This window comes from Cyphomyrmex costatus, unplaced genomic scaffold (genome assembly GCF_001594065.2).
Source record: "Cyphomyrmex costatus isolate MS0001 unplaced genomic scaffold, Ccosl1.0 scaffold157, whole genome shotgun sequence".
Lineage (NCBI taxonomy): Eukaryota > Metazoa > Arthropoda > Insecta > Hymenoptera > Formicidae > Cyphomyrmex > Cyphomyrmex costatus.
The window spans coordinates 494,912-516,867 of NW_017275576.1; the positions used below are offsets into that span (position 1 = coordinate 494,912).

The window sequence follows — 21,956 nt, forward strand, 5'->3', positions numbered from 1 at the left end:
TATCTTATCGGCAAGTGTTTATATTGTATACGTATTCGCGAATGGCGATTTGTAATTTGTACACAGCATGAGTAGGTATCTATAGCGTCCAGTTGAGAAAGCTGAGGAATATACCGATAACATGCAAAAGCACTTCCGCGTGCAGTGTAGTCACGTCCACCGACTGCCCGCTTATTAATATTTCACGTATGCACTCCCGGTAACCTACGCCAGGTCGGCTGCTCCTCCTACTTTTTTCTCTACACACCTATTTCCGCCCCCTGACCGTAGCACCTTCTCGTGGTGTTATTTCGATTGCGAATCGATACAGGGACCGCGAGTCCTAGCAAGGAAGCTTTATTAAACTCGTAGTTTTATTAAAATCTTTCCATATTAACATCACACACGATGAGGAACCTGAATATAAAGGTCGCTTTCAATTGGAAATTTCAACATGCGTGGTAAGCAGTAAATTATTAAATGTACAATGTATATACATTTATGATGAATTATATTGTATTATGCAGTATTAATCATAATATATTGTATTGTGTTATATTATTGTATTATAACATTATTATTATTATAGTATATGTATGCGTTACAATTCGATAAGAATGTGTGTTTTTCACGTGAGATAAGGCGAGTTTTTCAATTCATTGATTGATCAATCGCATTATACATACGTAAATGCAGCTTTTACGGAGCAAAGTTGTATTTGTGCATAATGCTGTTAATTATAATCGATGAATTAAAAACTCGCCTATGTACGAACGATTCTTGAAAAGAGTTTTCTCTTCTGAAACTTCAGAATGCTCAGTTTCAGACACATACATGATCTCAATGACATTTTCCACTAACCTTTCGGATGTAGATTAAATTGACAATGAAATGAATGCTAGACAAATAGAGAAAAAAGTCAATGCGATAGTCGATGAAATTCTTGACGAAGATCAGGAAAACGATTTCGATGCAACACGAGCCGAAACTTGTCCAGGAGATTGCGAGAAATTAGATGATACGTCTAAGGAAGTAAGTTACGCGTAAAGAATTTTTTTTATTCGTCTAATAGTACAATTAATTTAATCCCTCATTTTTAAAGTAAACGATTTTAAAACTTTATATAAAAAATTATGTCAAAAATTGTATTACAAGCACAGACTTTTACATATAAGAATAAGTTGTAGAAATCTGTGATCACAAGTCAAATTTATGTATTTTTTTTTTATATATCGCAGTAAAATATTGTATGCTGTCAAATATGTAAGTTATTCGAGAATATTATATATTCGTGAGATAGCTAAATGTGCTCAACGTAACAATTTTGACGTTAAATTTCTATCACATTAATCTGTTACATTCGATTACAACAAAGGGGACTGAAGACTCAAGAGACAGAAAATTTCTTTCGCCACAAATACCCCGGCAATGCAAATGCGGTGTGGAGACTTCGTCGAGGTTCTCGCTTCGCGTAATGGAAGCAATGCGCTCGCTGCAGCGCGACGTGGACCAGCCGTCCACGTCCAGCGCCGAGGAGATCGCCGACTACATCCGGTCGCATTATCGCTACGATGGCGACCTTTATGCTCAGGTGCGGACCGCGCTGAGACAGATCTGTTCTCAAGGGTTAGTTCCCGGCGTCGCTTCGTCGAAGGTCAGGCAGATCGAGTGAAACGCGTAATACCTCGCCCATAAAATTTTAATGAACCAATGTTTCATTCAAACACACACGCATACTGTTATATTATGCTTTATAACGTACACTGTTTTTGAAATAATTGTATGTTATACAGTTTAATAAACGATATTCTTTCTCTCGGTTATGGAAAGACATCATCGTGTTTTCTTCAAAGCAATATCTTTTATTGCGCGATTTATCTTGTTACTAGAGGCTGTTCACCTATCGACCGATATTTCGGTGCTAATTGTGTATTGCACTTGTACGGTGCTATATAATATATGCAATTCTATTGTTTGAAAGATACCATTATAGAACTACAATAGAAAATGACAGATACTCACTTGACCCGCGAAACTGCGGCCAAAATGCCAAAGAGTCTCCATCATATTAAATATACATAATAAAATATAGACAAACGCTCTAGATTTGATGTTTTTTCTTCTTTTTTTTTGTTTGATATTTTAATAAATAGTATACGCTTCCTCAGTTTTAGAAATAATAGCTTGTTAATAAATTGATAATATAGATATTTTTTTGCCACTCTCAATTTCTTAAAAATATTTTTCACTGTTTACTGTAAATTAATAACAATTACAATATGGTAATAGATTTGTCATGGAATTATTGAGCAACGAGTATCACTTGATTGGCCCCGTTGTTAGACCAATAAAGCGGAATCACTGTTCCTTGGATTGCAAATGTCGCACCATGGACAATGCATTGAGAAGACGGAGAAGCGTTGATGATCAGAGAAATGGTGTATGTGGTTGCGCACGATTTCCCAAAAGTCCTCGTCAAGATCTAAGATCGCCACGCGAGGAATCTCGTAGGACTTTTATTGCCGATCAGTTTGAGGATTTGGAACCAATGTTTCATTCAACTAAAATATCAGCCGACGAAAAGGATGATACAGATCGTCGCGTCAGGGAGTTTGATGCCGGTGTTTCGGATATCCGAAATTATCGACGACGAGATGATATCGAAATGGAGCAACGTGGCGATTACGTGGAACCGATCCCCGGACCTTCCAGAAAAGTCTCGAGAATTCCTTCGCCAGATCCAGCTAGAAATGCGAAAAAGGTGCGAGTGGAAGGTGAAAGAGTGCAACGCACGAATGAGAAAGAAGAAGAGGATATGGACTGCACTTGTGATGCCGAAGCTGTCACTCGAGATGAACGTTCGAGGATCCGACCTGCTGATCGTCCTCGCGTTGTCAGAAACGGACGTCGTCGCCTTGACGCTGAGGAAGATGAAGAAGATGACGCCGAGGAAGATGAAGACAAAGAGGAAGGAATCGAAGTTGAAGAGGAGGATCAAGATAGAAGAGGAGGAAGAGGACCAAGAGAAAGAGAAGAGGAGGAAGAGGATGAAGAGGACCAAGGGGACAGGGTAGAAGAAGAGGACGAAGACATAGAGGATAGTGTATACGATGAATTGAGGGCGCGAGTTCCCCGCAGAAGAACTGCGGCACGCGAACGAGAGCTGAGAAGGTGGATCCGGCGGTGTCGTGAAGAATGCGAACGACGGAGAGGGCGATAACGCGAATTGAAAATTCAGGACTGTACAAATACATTTCAGCAGCTTGAAAAAACATGAATGAATCACTACTTCTTTACCTTGACAATTATTACTTCCATAAGTTACTGCATGAAAATAAAATTAATATAAATTCAAAATAAAATTAATATAAATTCTTGATTCTAATTGTACAAATTTTTAAACATGAAATTTGTAGTAAGTCTTGTGTACATTTTTTTGCTTAATATAAAAATTTTTTGTGTTCAACACAAAGTTTGTTGCATTTATAAGTAAAATATGTCTGTTTGAATTTTTAATTAAAATTAATAAAAATATAAAAATATAATCCCTTTTCTATTACCGGTTTATTATTTACATTTTTATTACTATTTATTTATATTTAATAAATAATTTAAAGTATGGAATTAGAAATTTGCATCGTAAATATCACGAACCATGTCATTACATGACCTTTTCAATAATGATTGAATTTATTATGATCAAGTCAGTCAATCTCATACAGAGAGAGAATACTCAGTATCGCTGGTCGCAATACTTGACGGATCTTCATTATCCTTTTTCACGTTTCTTGATAGAACTCCTATCTTTCGTGAAACACGCAGCATGTTCCTTCGTAAATCGGTCGGGATTAACAATCCAGATTGCAAACCGTATATGAGCGCTTCCCGTATGTAGAATTTTGCACGTCTTCGTTCTGAGGAAAGAAATCAAACGGTGACAATCAATTTATGTTTTATTTCTTTCTATATATACTTATCTCTTCTTTTCTACCTCTTGAAAATTCTGGAAAATTTCATTTTATAAGCAGAACACGATAATGTTATTTTAACGTTAAAAGAAATTGTTTAACGTCATTTTGATATGACCTCTATGTTCTGTTTGAGTACTTTTCGAATTTATGTCTTTCTTTAATACCGAATTAGATTCGATTACTGAACATTAAAATGAGTTTTTATGTATAATACCATCGCGGACAGCTCTCGTGTAATCGGCGACACATTCATTCGACGAGCTTCTAGATGCTGTTTTAAGGATATTTTTATTTGTGCGTGATCGAGATTGCTCGCCATCGTCACTGGAAATTTCTTCGTTGAGATTCGTATGAATTGTCGCTAAATCAGATTTACGAATATCTTTCTTTCGCTCGTGTTGCTTATTGAATTTTTTACAAGCGCAGCTTCGTTGTCTCCCCTTTATTAGGCTCTGATTGGCGCATTTGCTCAGATATTTGTACACCAAGTTGAACACTGTCGCTTTTTCAACGTCTTGTCGAGGAAAATATTCCTTATCATAATGTCGTGCCGAGACAGGTGACCTATAATTAGGGGAATAACGTAGAGATTAGAATAAATTTTAAATTAATTATTGTTGTACAACTATATGTACGTCATTTTATTTTACAGTTGCTTAATTAATGCCGTGGCATAATTATTGCACGATCGGTTATCTAGTGAAAGTCTTGTAGGAAAGAAACGAATAAACTTTTTGATCAATCTAATATTTTCGTGTCAACAACTGATTCATGTAGCTGACCTGTATGCACGATCAAACGCAGCGCGATGTCGGCGTGTACTTTTTGGATGAAAACGTTCCCGATCTCTGGCCATGATACATTTAAGTTTAATACGCGACAGTCATAAATTAGAAATCAGCTTGCACGTAATAATTGCAGAAGAAAGACCAAAATTTTATAGTTGCATGAAATAGTCGTTTAAGTCGTGGAATAGTATTTTGTTTTATCTCTGTCCTGTATTCACTTTATATTTATATACAAATATATGAGGACATGGCGAGAAAGGAAGAAAAAAAAATAAAAGTGCAGGGAATAATTATGAAGAATCAGAAGAATATTCATTTTTGTTTGTTTTTATTTTATATTTTGTGTCATGGTCAGTAGAAGAGAAATTTTCAACCGCGCATCAATTAGAGAAAATTACTGCAGCTAGTAAAACAGAAATCACTCTTATCGTCTGCTGGTTAAAAAAAATGTGCTTTCAATTGAAAGACAATTCTTTTCGAAGCGCTGCAGTCGTATTAGTTTACATCATGGTTGCCTTAGGATCGTCTGTAACTGTCAACGCCGATCAATTAGCGGCATAATGTCTAATAAAGTGAGTATTTTAACAGTTTTTAACATATCAGTCCGATTGCCGTGTCGCGTATTACATTCTAGATGTAGAAACGTACATCTGCGAATTGCATTCACTTTTGTTCGTATTAATTGACGCGTGAATTTATCAAGGCTCTGCTTTTCTTATATCAACCTCGAAATTATTGACATTTTTCGCGAAGCTATGTAAAGATAATGATAATAGACATAATAGAGAATGAGGAAGTATTGATTCCATGTAATTTATTGCCATTATAAAAGAGATGTTTTATGTGTGCGCGCATTCTTTATATTAATTACAGATGACATAGGCAGGATTTAATCTAATCACGTTTAATTTATAAGAATTGACTCTAGAAAGTCTAATATTGCTTGTTAGAATGCAGTTTGTTGTACACTCTAAGAATTTGAAAGTAACATACACACATAATAATGCCTAAAATAAAAATTTCTTATTTTAAAACGTTGCTTTAATTCATTTTAAAGTATCAGTAAAATATTAGATGTTTTTTGCAGTTGTTGGAATATTTGTGTGTATGTGTGATTTACAAGCATATCTAACTAGATAGTATAAAAATTGTAAACTTATATATCACTAATAATGAGTATAAAGCACTCTCTGTATTCATGATGCTAGGAACTTGATCTGAAACATGTATAGGCAATCAACTTGATATTTTTCTGTAAAACTACATGTTGATTGGTTTTACATTTCTATATACAAGAACTCGGATCGAGTTGTAGCACTATGAATACAGGGCTTAAAATTAAGCAGCATGTTTCTGACTGTGGATATTTTGTTTGACAATATTTAATTGTATTAATTTATTTTTAATTTGAAATGTCTTCTACCTTTGTTCTCTATTTGTGAATAAATTATCTTCCAAGTAAAGAGTTGGTTTGTAAATAATAATTGTTAATTTTGATGTAAGAGAAATGTGCTAACAATTAATTAACAGCAATAATTAAACTATTAAATATATGATATTATTATAAAATAATAAATTATATTTTGTTAGTCAAGTCAATACTATTTATTTTAATTTAAATTTTACTATGTATGTAAAATTTCTATTTTGCTCCTGTAATAATTTATTTTTCTCTAGGGAGCAACTAAAAAAATTGGACCTAAAGATGAAGTCAAGACACATGTCCGATCAAAACCAAAAACGTCATCCAGTCATGAAAGCAATCCGGATACATCGAAAAAATCAGATCCTAATTTTCCAAGGAAATCTCAAACTATTGAGCACAGAGGAGAAGGAGATAGAGGGTCCAAATCGTTGCAGAATTCCTTGACTAGAACACAATCGATTAGAAATACTATGAAGCCATCCACTGGATCTTCTCAAGTTAAGACTGTCAAACAAGTATCCTCAACATCGAAATCTAGTCCAGTTAATACTTCATCTAGTCATTCATTAATGAAGAAAACTACAACTTCTAAGATAAGACCCGAAAATGTTACAAAATCAAGCCATGATAATACAGTCAAAAAAAGGAAATCCAGAGAAGAAGTGGGATATTCAGAGAAGAGAGGTCAGAGTAGGATATATTTGCCAAGGTCGACTGTAGACAAACTCAACATTAAATCTAACGAAAAAATTGCAATTCGAACGTCAAGGGATAAAGAAAAGTCACAAGATTTCTCTGCATCCAATCAAACTAAGCTACAAATGTCGTCCAGAGATCGCAGAAAATCTAGAACGCTAAGTCCAAGTGAGATAAGAATGTTGCATAGTGCTGTAAGAAGACCGGATGTCATTGAAAAAGAGCAGAAGAAAAATGTTTTAACCGACAGTTGTTCTGATATACAAGCAGACTCGAATGAGGCAGACTACAATTATGAAGATGATTTTGAGGTAAGAAAAAGAGGAAAGACTTAAATGAAGGTACATATGTATTATAATTAAATTACTTTGTATTGTCTTTCAGGATTATGAGTCGGACTTTCAAGAATGCACTGATAGCGATACTCCCTCGATTAGCGAAAAATCAGATAGCACTGGAAGCAGTTCCCATTTAGAACCAATCGAATTGCGCCTTCGAGAGAAGGTATTATCAGTCGCTAAATATTGAATATTATAATAAATATTCTATATGAATATCATATTTATATCTTATTTGTATCTTATTCTTATTCTCTACGTCGAAACGCATAATTTTATGAAATTGATTTTTGTAGAGAAGCACGGAACATACAAAGGTCGAAGAAGAACATATGTTTGATTCGGGACATTACGATCTCGCAGAAGCGAGAAAACGGGCAGCACGAGAATCTATGCTTTTAACGCAATCCAATGCACCGCCGTTACCTGAGTTAAGGGAGTCAGTTGGTAAAACGTTTAGGTTTGTGATAACTAAGATCAAATATCAAGATGAATAGGTGGATACTTGTAAACTTATTATTGAACCTGCACGTTTTTTGGCATGTGTGATTATGATGTTTTTATTTAGATGCTTTTCTCTAAAATGTTTTATTTTAAAAAGAATAAAGTAAAATACATGAATAATTTAACGTGTTCATATTTATTTGGAGCAGTGACGATAGACCGGCGGAAAATAAATCTTTGCCGTCGTCTACTGATGAAGGCTTCGAAGATAGCCGTTCTGGGGACTTTACTAGATCTCCGCCGCTGTCGCAAGTACCATTTATTGATTTTCGTAAACCAAAAGAGAATCGCCGTGAAGAGGTAATTTACTTTTATACAAGAACATATCACAGTATTCAATATTGTATTCAATATTATATATCTAAATTGTCTTATCTTTCGTAGAACTTGCGAAAACCTCGAAGTAGAGGCGAAGAATTGTTAGAAATGATAAAGCTGGACTTTATGGAATGGTCATTATTAGAATGCAATCCTATACCCTATGATGAATTTATAAGAAATTATGGGAAATTAAATACGCAACAAGTATGTTATTATACTACATTATAATAATTATATCATGATCGATTGAGCATTGTATACTGTTTTCTACAGGTGTTTACCCAAACCGGCGATGACAATATTGACATTGAGATACAAACAGATGAAGTGCCTTGTAAGAACAAGTGGACGCAGTTTCCTGTAACTTGTAGAAAAGAATTACGTGATCAACGAGATATAAATTTATTTAAAATGGTAATATTTTTAAAATGGTATTATTGGTTTATATACATTGTTGTCTATAGAATATATATTGATAAATATAATTCTGAACGTTCTATAAAAATTTGCAGGAGCAAGTAGGCGTTGGAAATGATTTGAACGAAATGGATGATATAAATCTTTTGTCACGACCATCGTACGATATATTGCGATTAAACGATTTTCTTAATTGTGCGGGTGCAGTTGTATTGTCGTTATTAGAAGAGAAGGAACATGGTGGCACCGTTTTTCAAAATGATGTGGGCGATTTATCGTTCAGTGATGGTTTTGTAAAGCTCTCTGTAGATACAGTAGCATTCTTAGCTACCAGATCAGTTAAGATTATACATTATTCGAATGTTTTAAATAAAGTTCTACTCACTATTCATGCCCCTGTAGAAGAGGTACGTGATTGTTATACTATTTAATTACTTATATAACAAGTTAATTAATTCAAAATAAACCGTAAGTAATTTATTATGTATTGAACAGGAGTTAGAAACTATAAGTAAACAGGATTACATCACTGATTGTTGCATCGGATGCGTTTGGAATATTTCCGAACCTTCGATGCCGAAGAAATTATTCTACTCGCAATGCCCTATTACGGCTTGTTGCTTTCACTTAACGAATTGCAACACGGTATTTGCCGGACTCGAGGATGGGTATGTAACTTGAGTTTTCGTTAAAGTTCTCTTTTATAGTTTTTGTAATAATTTAAAAATATGAAACTAGGTCATTGAGTCTCTGGGACCTTAACGAGGATGAGATGTGGCATCAGAAGATTACGGATAAAGCTAACGAATTAGATTGGGTGATCAGAACACCTACTTACACGACAACGGCAGAGTTAGATGCACATACATCGCAAGTTGTTGCGATACGCGTACTATCTAAGATCGAAACTACTTGTGCTAAAGAAAGAAGCAACAAATTTGTTCCTATTCAGGTTGTCATTATATTACAATATTGACATGCATCTGTTAAAATTTATTCTTACTAATCCACGCTTATATTTTAAAGATATGTAGTTTAGACGAAGATGGTTGCCTTATAATATGGAGTATTGTGCATAACATGGGTATAAATATCGATGATTTAGGGCTCTCTCATTGGGGTAACATAAGACTCATAAAGAATCAGAAAACATTTTTAACGAAAAAAGACTCAGAAATGTAAATAAAATAGATTTGAAAATTGTTTTTTGGAAAGTTTAATATATGTCTGAGATTATTCTAACTGTTCGATTTTCTTTTAGAATGAATATGTTTGTCGATATGCATGTAGATAGTGCAAACACAAATAACATTTATATTGCGACTAACAGTACTCACGTCTTGCATGCTACTTATATTGGTAATAGAACTAATCCATTAACATACAAACCAACTGAGATAAGTGAGTGGAAATAATATTATTATTTCGATGTATGTATTGAATGTGTATTGCAACATAAAACTTATTTTTAATTAAATATTACAGGTAAATGCGGTACTTCAACTTGCATTGACGTTTGTCCTTTCGGTCAATCCTTTTTCTGGGTAAGATTCTTTTCGTTGTTTATTTAAAAAAATTTATTTTTATCTTAATTTAATTTTTATATTCATCAGGTTGGCTGTAACGACGGAACAATTCGACTTCATTACTCAAATGTAGAAAAACCGATCGTACAATTGAAGAACGAACAGTATTCGGATGAGATTAAAGCATTGCAATGGTCAAAAACAAAACCATTGACTGTATACACTCTGGATAATAATTCTCGGTGAGTACGCTTCTCATGAAATGAATAAAATTCTAAATGAAATAAGATGGTTCAGTTACAAAATTTATAAATTTAATAGGATTCACGTATGGGATTTGAGTAAGAATGATATCTGCCCTATACATATATTACCTATGGAAAAGTGGGGTAAGATAAGCAGCATGCAGCTGTCCCCTTGCATATTAGATCAAGATATGATGAATCAGTATCTGGTAAGTTTAAGAAGTTAATATCTTAATGCTCAAAAGAGATTTTTCTGTTATTTAAAAAAAAAAATTTTTTTTTAGGCTATTGGTATGGAATCTGGTAACATAGAAATACATAAACTAAAGAAAGATTTCTATTATTCAAAGAAAGAAGAATTTTTACGAGAACTGGACACATTTTTACGATACGTTTCAGTATCATAAACAAAAATAGATATATCAACAAAGTGAGAATAGGCATTATTAATTTCTTCAGAATTACTATTGTTATTTCCAAGAATTGGATGTAGAAAGATTCACAGATTTTATACTTCCAGTGTATATGCACACTTGCAATTATTGCAATAGATAATTAAGATACTAGTCATAGAAAGTAATACTTAAACACAAGTTGAAATTTGTGCTCTTAACGACGGATATACAATTTTACATTATCCCGAAATTGTAATTTATAAGATTTTCAAGGTAATATTTTATAGTAATTGTCTTTGATAACTTTGAATAATATTGAATTTTTCCAATGTGCAATCAAGTATATATTTAAATTGTTATAATTTTATATATCTTATTATATATAAAATTAATGAGTTTTTTGTGCACTTATTTGTATCTTTCTTTTCTATAATATACAAATCACAATATTCCGTCCAGGGAAAAGTACGAATAGATATAGAAAAAAATAGTATTCATAACATATTTATATATACATTTATATAGTGTACCGTATAAAATATATATAAATAAGGACAAATGATAAGATTATACTATTGAAATATACATAGAATTTTATACATAGCATAGCCGATTTTATATCGAGCTTTTTGATGTAGGTGATCCATTATTGATAATGTAATTGAAATGATATGATTTTATTTAAAAAATAAATGCAGAAAAATTTTTTTATAAAAAAACTGATTTGTTTGACTATAATCATTCAACATCGATCATTCTACTTTAATATGTTTCATATAATTGTTCAACTACTTTAATAATAACTTTTGAGATCCGTTAAACAATTATTATTAAGCACTCTTTATTACTATTAAACAATTATTTTTGTTATTGAGCTTGGATAATTTTCAAATTATTTTTCTACATAATCATTCACAATTTAAATAACAATTATACAAATAAAAGAAATGAAATATCCTAGTAAAAGAAATAAAATTATTAATAAAAAAGAAAATTATTGAGGTGTGAGAGTACACATGTATATAAATTTTGATAATACGTACGTATATGTATGTATATTATATGTATATATACACACATATGTATATAGTTATATGTAAATAATATATTTGTATGCATATATATGTATAATATCATATATGTATATGTATATACATAATATAAATGTATACAAAGGAATAGAAATATATACTGTATATGAATATATTCTATAACAAATGTTTTAAAAAATTATTCGTGTAAATTAATCATAATAATTTAGACAAATATGTAAAACATATATATAAATTGTTATAAATCGAAAATATAAATTTCTTAAGAATAAGAATTTTTATATTTGTAATTGCTGTTTAATTATTTTTCGATATATGGCACTGTATTATTGAAAATTATGCAAACTTAATTAACTATTAATTATTTAATTTTGCAATTTTTAAATTTGATTTTCTTGAAAAAAAAAACTGCTTGAAAATAATTTATCTTTTCATGTGAAAATTATATTACGTCACCAATAATGAACTACCCTATTTATATAGTATTGTATAGAGAGCATAATCCGTCTATCCATCGTCAGCAGTTCGATAATAATCGGATTAGAACAATCATTATAATCATGTATAGAAAAAGAATCTCTGAACGAGAAATACATGTACTAGCGGCACTGCAAATTTCTTGCTTTATAAACTCTTCTACAATTTGATCGTAATTGCGACCCTTTAATGTCTGATGACCGTATAACTGTAAGTAGCGTGTGCCATCCTGCAACAACAAAATTTACATTTATTATTACACTCAAATGCAATCATATTTATTTACTATATACGTTAAAGTTATATTTTACTATTGAAAATAAAAAAACATCGTAATAATTTTTTATATGCGAATGACACGTGTAAAAAAAATACTTTCGTGTAGTCCCAATTCGAGCAAAATTTACCAGTATTTGGTTTTCATTCAACAGACACGTTTCAGGAGATTTTTGCAAAGAAAAATGTTGAAAGGCAATGAAGCTCCTGAAATATGCGTTACTAATATAATGTGCGACTATTGTGCTTGGATCAGTAAGATCTTGGCCAAAATCAAGGCCAGAGAGACTCAGATTAAGAAAAAGAAGAAAAAGGGAGTAGATCCGGTTGTAGTTGTTCATGGAGGTGCTGGGAGAATACCCCAATACGCACGGAAATTTATGCTTGACGAGGTTAAATTATTCGCTATTTACATTAAGATTCTAGAAAAACAATTTTGCATAGCTCAAAAAAGTGTACGATACAATCTACATTACTTATTATTATTTTATTAAGTGACATTTTTAAAATACTTTGAGATTACGTTGTTTGAGAAAATTAGGAAAAGAAAATTTTTTGTAGAAACAAAAATATTGTCTAATAATAAAGATGTTGATTGATGAATGGATTAGGTAAAAAAAGCCGCAATAACGGCGTATCTCGATCTAACTAAAGGATGCTGTTCGTTGGACGCGGTTGAGCGTGCAATTTGTCACATGGAAAGTAAAAAGTACTTCAATTGTGCATACGGAGGCTCCTTGGATGCTAATGGAGAGGTCGTGATGGATGCCGCGATAATGACGAATGATCTTCGCGCGGGTTGCGTGGGTGCCGTTCGTAATATAGCACATCCCATAACATTAGGTGTCTACATCTTTCTTACAATTAGTAAAACTTATGCCAAAGAAATCAGATATATTTATCCATGATCTATTCAAATTTCAATGCTTCTCACTCTTGCAGCCAAAATGGTCTTGCAGCAAACGGAACATGTGCTTATAGTCGAAACTGGAGCGCAAAAGTTTAACTTGGAATCGGGCATTCCTACTTTGTCACCTGGCCAGTTGATCGTTACGTCTGATTCGAAGACATCCTTACACGAAGAAGGAAATAACGGTAAAAGATAGAAAACGAACTATTTTAAAGGTACTAATCTCGATACTATAATGAATATAAGAAGCGCTAGATATCAGAAAGATACAAGAGCTTTTAGACGATGGGGACAAACAATCTGATAAAAAAGAATGTATACCGGAATGTGTAATTGAAAGAGATAAGGAGGAAGGTGCTACCCTCGAAGTCACTGGGATAGACGAATTCTTGGAAATTGATCCTGATTTTATACAGGTTGATAAACTAACCGTAATTGTGAATTACGTAAAATATTCAGGCAAAAGTACAATTTTAAAATTTTTTAGATTCTCCAAATTTTTAAGATTTCCTACATTTAGGTATTTTAAATATAAATCCGTATATATAATGTAATAATCCATATATAATGTAAAATTTTATACATTGTAAGAGCTTATAGTTTTACGTTGTTGTTAATCTAATAAGCCTATAATTTGTGAAAGAGAAAAGACTTTATGAATCTCTTTTTCCCTTTCTTTTCTTTCTTTATAAACCTAATATACTTTGCCCTAAATATTTTACGTAATTAAAGTATTTTTATATTATGATCACTGTACAAATATTTTATAAGACTTTTAAAAAAATATTACTTCAGGTTGGCGCGGTTGGAGCGGTGGCGTACGATCGAAAGAAACGTCTCGCTAGCGGAACTTCGACGGCTGGAGAATCAGGAAAGCTGCATGGAATTATAAGTGCGACTGGAACAGCGATCGGTTGCGGTATTTACGTTGATCAATACGGCTCCGTGTCTGTTTCGGGTTGTGATAAAGCTATTTACAAATATGCGCCAGCCCAGAGGATCTTACGACGACTGCGGCGAAAGGCGACGTCGATCGACGAAGCGGTTACCGAGGTGTTAAAGGACTTCGAAGAAGAAACTGGAGGATCATTTCCGCCGGAATATGACGTAGGTGTCATCGCGTTGACTGCCAAAGGAATACCATCAGTATCTTTCAAATGCGCACATTTTCCCTGGGCATATTGCGACAAAGGCTATGTGTATTATGGTTGCGCGAGGAATGAGATTTTTTCAGAAAAAATCGATATCATCGAACGACCGTTAGATTGCATGTGTGAAGATTCAAATTAGGTGAAATGCACGAATTATCAGAGAGTCGTTAGATTTTAATCAGAACTGCAACAAACTCAACTAACGCATCTCTCTGACCAAAATAAATCAATTACATTTTAATATTTATTTGTATTTTTAATGTTTAAAATATAATTTAACTCCTCGGGATTTCTTCTGCCCCTCACTTCCCCTCCTCGGAGAATCTGAGTTTGAACCGGCCTATATACTCTACTAGTATCTAAAAATTTACTTATGTAGAACGTTCGAGCATAATAACAATGCTGAAATAGTTTTGACATTGAACTAGCTTGGGCGTTCAATATATAATTACTTTGATGGTGTAACAAAATTATTTTCAGATCCGTATCCATCTAAATTTTTAGATACTTCAACAAAATCATTCTTTCCATATAAATTGAGAGTTACATAATTTTTTTTTCATTACGCGTGCACGTAATGTGCCCCTATACCGCAACGCTTTTGCGTGCGGTAAATAGCCAATACCTCAAGCCGTTGAGTTATTTCTCTAATCCCACTCTTCTGCGCAAAAACGTTGCTGTATAGGGTACATTACGACGAGCACTTGTAAAGAAAAATTCTATGTGTAACAGTGGGGGCATATTTGTTTATAGGTCGGCATGGGCGTTCGTATGAACTCGCTTCGCTCGTGCGTTCGCGCCCGGCCGCGCTATAAACAAATATGCCCCACTGTTACACAATGTACTATAAATAAAACTCTACTCAACTTACAGGAAAGATAACACCATGATTATCTTCGTAAGGTCCGTATAATAAGAATGTGGGTGCCTGTCCGTTAAATTTTCTTCCGAATATCTTATCCATTTCAAGCAGCATCGTATAAATTTCTTGGCGTCTCAGATCCGTGATATTCTCGTATGCCATTATCTGCCAAGATAAAAAATTCATATTTGCAATAAGAACATCTAATTAGCTAAATCACACGCTAAAGAGGAGACATACCGATCCGAGAGACGTCCAAGCGAGCAAATACGGAACTCTTTTTATAGCTTCCGCCAAGGTCGGGCCTAATACTCTGTACTTAGGCAAACGATTTATACTTTTATTATCAATTCTCTCGTAATAAAATTCACCTGTGATTATAGAAGGCATATATTAAATAGTATAATCAAAAGACATTATAATAATAGAGAAAATTAAAGACAGTTAACTGAAACAATCGACTCACCGGCTTCCGTTTTGTTTTCTATAACCTTTAGATTGACGAAGGCAACGTCGACGATACCTGAAGCCAAGTAATTAAAAGTACTTAGATCGTCACCCGCATGTTCCGCACCTGCAACGAGATCGCATTTTGATGATTATTCATGAACTCGTTTCCTGTATGATCGTATTATTTTATCTTGTATGCATTGTTCTTAGCGAGTCGTGAGAATTTAAACGGTCTATTATATATGTTTACATGTACATATCTTTATGATAGTTAACTTACAAGCGCTTACACGCTTAATTGTGGCTATATATATATATATATATATATGTATATATGTGTGTGTGTGTTTTTTCTATATCTTACCTTCCTTGCATAATGAATGTAAATTAGCCGGAAGCTCGTTGCCATTATTTTTATTGTTCCAACCGAGGACACAGCTATCTTTGAAGAATTTTGAAATAGCCTGCGCGTCCGAGCAGTCCCAATTTCCGTTCGATTCGTTCCTCATTAACGTTACAAAAGCGTTCCAACCTGGGACCAAGAGACCATAACGGCGAAATGGATTAAAAGCAATTCTGGAGTAACTGAAACTGCAAAATACGAAATTATATCCCATTTATATAATCGCACCAACGCTTCTGTAGCCCGTGAAGGCCGCCTTGGCACCTTTAAGATCCTTCAGAACTCTGAATCTGGAATTCCTCTTGACAACTGCGGCGATCCTATTCAATTCTTGTCGGCTGTTCGCCATCGCGTGGATAATAGGCTTCAAACCCATCCTACAAAAGAGACAATTAAGAAATCTCGGAAGAACATTTCAAATTTTTATTTGCCACATTTACGTTGATCCGCTAATCTTTACTTACATTTTGTTTTCAAGAAGCTCTTCGGGCCGCGCTAAGAAAATGTCCGTTTTTCCTTTCCGTATAGCATCCACGCATGCTTCTCTGCTAGTTTCTTGAAGGCAGGAAATCAACGGTTCGACGCCGTAAACGATAGAAGCGTCTCGTAGCCAGCTGCACTTACGTTTTTCGAGATTAGATACCAGACACCAACGTATGTCTCTTGATGGTAGACAACCCGTTCGAACATTAGCGCTCAAGAAGTTTGGATCTTTGAACAGAAAACATCCACGTTATTGAAACAAACGAGATATATTACTTATACATATATATATATATATATCTCATATTATATTTATCAACATTTCTAGTTGCTTTCTTTTTAGGAAATTTTCATAATACATTGGGCGGTATTCATAGTCCATTCTTTTAAGATCGTCTTAAGTTTTAAGATGCTAACGCAGCCCTCTGATTGGCTTATGACATCTTAAGAAGACATTCTTAAATATAAGAATCGACTATGAATATCGGTTATTGATTCTAATTTAAATTAAAGTTTATTCCACCAAATTTATTTATTTCATCAAATCTTAGGTAACAATTAAATTAATAATTAATATTTAAATTGTTAACAAATTTTAAATAAATAGAAATTAATAAATTGCATGTTTATATGTGTGGTTCAATTAAGAAGCTGCTCAAAAATTATATTGTTATAAAAAGATACGTTATTAGAGAAAAGTTTGTGAAATTGACAATATATGATAGTTGTTCAGTGATTAATAAATAACAGATTATATGTTTTAATAAATTACTTGTTACAAGAAGTCAATAAGTTAAATAGTCATGTTATATATACATTACATCTATGTAAGTAATCGTCGGGCGTTTGCAAGTCTTTCACGTCAGTAGAGGTAATATAATAGCTCTCTATTAGCTGCAAGACGTTTGATTGCCAACTGAACGTCCTGTTCATCATCGAATTCATCATATGGGCGATATTCTCGGCATTCGATCTGATGGAAAGGAAAACTTTTTAAATGTTTCAAACCTACATATAATTCAAATGTGAAAAGAAATGAAAATGTTACGAAATTACTTCGCAAAGGAGCGACGTAAAGCTCTCTAAATTCTTTGGAGTGTGAATTTCATTTCAATAGAGTGAAATCTCACTCCAAAATATTTAGAGAGAACACTTACGGTCTAGCTACAACGACCGGCCATGGTTTAGATATCCAGATGCAGGGTTTCTCAAAATTTAATGGTCTCGTGGTGCCGTCCGGGCATAGAAACTTGTAATCTTGCACATTGATCATTTGTGCCTGTATCAAGTTAGATGTTAATACCATGAGTTACACTGCACAATCCGTTTGAATTATAATTTTAGAACAACTTAGAGCGAGATTAGTTCTTTGTGAGTTAAGGATATTGCAATCGAATTGTCTGGTAAGCTGACTTGATAATTATGTACGTACCTTGAAGTGTACGCGAGCGTCTCCCAATCTGACCCAGGCAACGTCGCCCATCCCATCGGTGAGGCACAACAAGGCACCCTCTCGTCCATAATATTTATCGGTGTTGTAACAGCTAGCTGGTTTCTCACAAGCGGCGCAAAGATTCCTATATTTTGATTCTGCAAATGATAATAATTCTGACACTTATTCGTACATGAAGAAATGTAAACTATCATGCATATTACATTATAGATATGTTGTATAAATTGCGATTATATAAATAAATCTGGACATGCACACGCATTTAAAATGGAATGTTTGTATTCGCATATGTTTGTAATTAAATACATACTCAATTGATAATCAAATATTGTGTCTGCCGACCAAGGGCCAGCGATGCAAGCCATTTCGAAATAGTTGGACAGAGCATGCACTCTGTTCTCGAACAGCGTCATGTTTGCGTCGCATTCTTTATTGATTATCAGGTTCTCAAAGTACTGAAATATGAAAGATTGACAGATAAACACGATTCTAATGTGCACACACTTATACAAAAAAGAGATTACCAACCATCGAGAAAATTTTAGTCCAATCGTCAATTGTATCTAAACCGGGATGACACAATCGCTTGCCCTTGACATCCCATATGCGTTGCACATTTTTGTGCGCTATGGCTACTATCTCAAAACGATGATCATCTAAGAAAATAATGTCTTGTTTGAGATAATTGTAATTTTAATATGGTTGATTTTTTTTACGCTAAATTGGTCCCGATTAATTTTAATTGAAAAAATCGAAATTATTTGTTTCAAGTAATTGAATTATGAATTACTACTAAGGAAATAATTGTGATTTGAGAAATCAATAAATTTCTTAATTAATTCTAATTTGAGTTCGTCAAAAAATCAATGATTGAAATTTAAATCGACAAAGTTGAGACACTTTTTTTATGTGCTCGTCGTAATTCTTTATCTTAATAATTACCATCTGGGAAGAGTCTTAATTCATTCGTGACTAGTACACTGTATAATTTGTAGTTTCTTATCGCTACAAGTTCTTCTGGCTCCAACACAGTGATGTCGACATCACCATTGGCTACTCGACGTAAACAGCCGAATCTATAAAGAATTACACACTTTCATATGACAAATATATATTTAATATTTTCTAATGCACTCGTATATGGAAAATTGATTGAGTCGTAAGTTTTGCGATCAAATCGGTCGTTCTGAAAAACTCATATCTACAGATTTTTTAATAATAGAAAACTATTTTCCAAATGACTCATATATATTGTATAAAAAACACGTATTATTATTATTATTATTATATCATATATATACTATATATTATTACAAAATGTAATCTTTTAATTTGTTTAGAACAAAGAAATAAAAGAATTTCTAAGAATTAAAAATTGAAAAAACTTTATAGAAAATTTCTTCGAATCATTATGCCTTATACTTGCCTATCAGTTTCTATGACACATTCTATCGGACTCTTAGCTAATTTCGGGCAGAGTGAAAGAATTCTTTGCGTAGTATGTATACTATCGACTATACATAGTGACCCTAAAACATTAATTTCATGTACTTTTTGAAATAGAAAAAATTTTTTGAAATAGATATATGCGAAATATTATAGAGCATACGTATTTTATATTAATTATTTTCTTTTTTGCGCGTTTAAAAACAAATTTGTTAACATTTATGAACCGAAACAATTTATTGTTACCGTACATACTGTTAATTATAACGAAAAGATTGGATAGAAATATAAATTTATTAATACAAAAGAATCAAATTTTTTAAATTTTTCAATAAAAATATTTTAGATGCTTGCCTGGCAAGAAGCACGCAAAAATAGCAAAACAATTAATCACAAAACACATGCAAGGTACACATATGTGAATGCAATCTTGCAATTTCCTTTTACGATGAAACGAGCGAGGAAACGAACAATGAAACATGTACGTTGCATTAGTGAGTATACAGTTTAGTAGTTTAACCGAGAAATGAAGAATTATTTCTTCTTCCATAATAAAACATTTTTTATCAATAATATTTATTTGTTGTTTACAGATTAATTTATTTCGATAATATTAAAAAAAAGATTCCGCCGCCCTCACTCTGATAACAATATCAGAATACTAGTTTCGTAATTTTCGTCTTATTACTTACACTTGTTAGCAGCATTGACGTATTCGTAACTATTTACGAAAGTTGTGACAAGCGAAAAAATGGACCAATAAGCGATACGAAGAACCATGATCGATCTTCGCTCTGCTACTACCATTTTTTTTTTTTTTTTTAACAAAATCTTCTATTTAATAGAACTTCCCAAAAAGAGATTTTCCTCCAATTAACACCATCGCACTCTCACGATTTATTTGATGTGGCCACTGTTATCAAAGAACAGTCGTACAGTAATATGATATAGTTATCACTGAGTCATATTTTGCTGGACCAACTCGCGCGGAGCTGCTTGTACTCTAAACATTATATATAATAACAATAAATTATTATCCGCTTAATTTAAGTAGTCTTACGTATCCAAAAGTTTTCGCATTATTTTCAAAGAATATGGAGATATATTTCAATATGTTAATAAAATATATCTGAGAAGGATGTACGGAATAATAACACATTCGATATCTAGATACACTTTCCACATGATATCTAATCGCCAACACAAATAACAGGTTTCAAATAATTATCTTTCTTAAGGACAGTAGATATGATCACGACATGTATATGTAAAATAAAGTATTCAGCACGCAAAGGATGTATTTTCCTTGTTGCCCAAACAGAATAATAAATCATGATAACATTAAAATGACATGATGAATCGGAAATGATCGAGAAATGACTTTTAATGGTCGTCTTGTAATCATTTTGACAGCGTTTTGATATCATAAAGACTTATTTTTCTGCTTGAGTGCAGTATAAAAAACCGTATTAACTTGAGATTATATTGTTATCCAAAAAGAATCTATTTTTCAATGACCTACGGATAAGTTTTGCGAAACGAAGAAGATGGACAATGCGTTCTTGTGCGTCGGAGCACGCGTTTCTGCTGAAACGTCGTCGATGCCAAAATGTAGTAGATGCTTAGGTGGAACCGTACACTTTCGCTTTCCGTCCTTGAGACTTTTTGCCGACGCAAGGAATGCCGTTTTGTAGAACCGTCCAGACCGCTTTTATCACTGAATCCACATATAATCTTTAACCGATTATAATTAAAAGTTAAAGTTAGCTTTCGCTCCAATAATGAAATTATATTCACTGTCACTAAACATTAACAATAAGCTTTAAGATATATTTTCCTCGGTAAATTCTCAAGTACCCGCGTCGATTTCCTAAATCACTTCGAAAATCTTCAGATTTAAATGCTTGAATCCACTAAGGGCTGCCCGCTTCCTCTGTTACTCCAATCTTGAAAGATGCTGACTGCCGTTCGATCTTTCAACTCTCCCATCGCGTGCTTTTCTTTCTCGCTGTTCTAGCCCATCTGCGGTAAGCAGACGAACGCGAGAGACGCGTGTTCTGCCGAGAATATGCCCGTGAGAAGATCACGAGAACTCGCGGTTGAAAATATCATCTGACACGCAATCGCGCGAGTATAAAATAACCACACTGAGAACATGAAAGCCCACGAATCCCGAACGATCGGCTGAAGCTTCCGACTGCTTCTGAATGTCCAGCGGCATGTATCACGCGTAGCTGATGATACCCGGCGCTGATCCGACAGGAAAGTCCAAGTATGCGGGGAGCTGGAATGATTAAATGTGGTGGGAGAGGAAGACAGAGAAAGAGAGAGAAAGAGAGGAAAGAGATCAAGACAATAACGAGGAACTTCTGCGTAATATATACGCG

The 21,956-nt window shown here is 33.4% G+C and overlaps 6 protein-coding genes across 7 annotated transcripts; 4 read left to right on the top strand and 2 right to left on the bottom strand.

The window, feature by feature from the left end:
* The first annotated feature begins 395 nt into the window (after positions 1-395).
* Positions 396-1,706, top strand: LOC108771350 (uncharacterized). The gene is made up of 3 exons (XM_018536593.1): positions 396-440; positions 800-1,011; positions 1,355-1,706. The coding sequence occupies exons 2-3, from the start codon at positions 871-873 to the stop codon at positions 1,649-1,651; spliced, it is 438 nt and encodes a 145-aa protein (XP_018392095.1). The 5' UTR covers positions 396-440; positions 800-870; the 3' UTR covers positions 1,652-1,706.
* Positions 1,707-2,275: 569 nt separating this feature from the next.
* LOC108783606 (nucleolin-like) lies at positions 2,276-3,199 on the top strand. The gene has a single exon (XM_018552206.1). It carries the CDS (start codon positions 2,276-2,278, stop codon positions 3,197-3,199), a length of 924 nt encoding a protein of 307 aa, XP_018407708.1.
* Positions 3,200-3,636: 437 nt separating this feature from the next.
* LOC108771345 (uncharacterized) lies at positions 3,637-4,883 on the bottom strand. Its single transcript, XM_018536588.1, has 3 exons — positions 4,733-4,883; positions 4,165-4,514; positions 3,637-3,893 (listed from the first exon to the last, which is right to left on the bottom strand). Exons 1-3 carry the CDS (start codon positions 4,804-4,806, stop codon positions 3,694-3,696), a joined length of 624 nt encoding a protein of 207 aa, XP_018392090.1. The 5' UTR covers positions 4,807-4,883; the 3' UTR covers positions 3,637-3,693.
* A 378-nt stretch (positions 4,884-5,261) lies between these two features.
* On the top strand, positions 5,262-10,618 carry LOC108771365 (WD repeat-containing protein 60). The gene is made up of 16 exons (XM_018536633.1): positions 5,262-5,310; positions 6,416-7,171; positions 7,245-7,364; positions 7,495-7,658; positions 7,852-8,002; positions 8,087-8,227; positions 8,297-8,437; positions 8,536-8,847; positions 8,936-9,108; positions 9,179-9,392; positions 9,467-9,618; positions 9,702-9,841; positions 9,926-9,984; positions 10,054-10,208; positions 10,288-10,420; positions 10,496-10,618. The coding sequence occupies exons 1-16, from the start codon at positions 5,299-5,301 to the stop codon at positions 10,616-10,618; spliced, it is 2,946 nt and encodes a 981-aa protein (XP_018392135.1). The 5' UTR covers positions 5,262-5,298.
* Positions 10,619-12,075: 1,457 nt separating this feature from the next.
* On the bottom strand, positions 12,076-21,754 carry Tsf3 (Transferrin 3). Its single transcript, XM_018536634.1, has 16 exons — positions 21,092-21,754; positions 20,262-20,572; positions 19,550-19,652; positions 19,066-19,199; positions 18,652-18,779; positions 18,434-18,578; positions 18,103-18,260; positions 17,828-17,949; positions 17,492-17,643; positions 16,652-16,898; positions 16,416-16,564; positions 16,149-16,316; positions 15,801-15,908; positions 15,575-15,705; positions 15,344-15,499; positions 12,076-12,364 (listed from the first exon to the last, which is right to left on the bottom strand). The coding sequence occupies exons 2-16, from the start codon at positions 20,374-20,376 to the stop codon at positions 12,176-12,178; spliced, it is 2,205 nt and encodes a 734-aa protein (XP_018392136.1). The 5' UTR covers positions 20,377-20,572; positions 21,092-21,754; the 3' UTR covers positions 12,076-12,175.
* LOC108771367 (isoaspartyl peptidase/L-asparaginase) lies at positions 12,497-14,840 on the top strand. Of its 2 annotated transcripts, XM_018536636.1 has the most exons (6): positions 12,497-12,803; positions 13,023-13,254; positions 13,354-13,506; positions 13,571-13,737; positions 14,117-14,240; positions 14,313-14,840. In XM_018536636.1, the coding sequence occupies exons 1-6, from the start codon at positions 12,597-12,599 to the stop codon at positions 14,609-14,611; spliced, it is 1,182 nt and encodes a 393-aa protein (XP_018392138.1). In that variant the 5' UTR covers positions 12,497-12,596; the 3' UTR covers positions 14,612-14,840. The 2 variants fall into 2 exon arrangements, with proteins under 2 accessions (XP_018392138.1, XP_018392137.1); XM_018536635.1 differs by having other exon boundaries at positions 14,117-14,840.
* Positions 21,755-21,956: the final 202 nt, after the last annotated feature.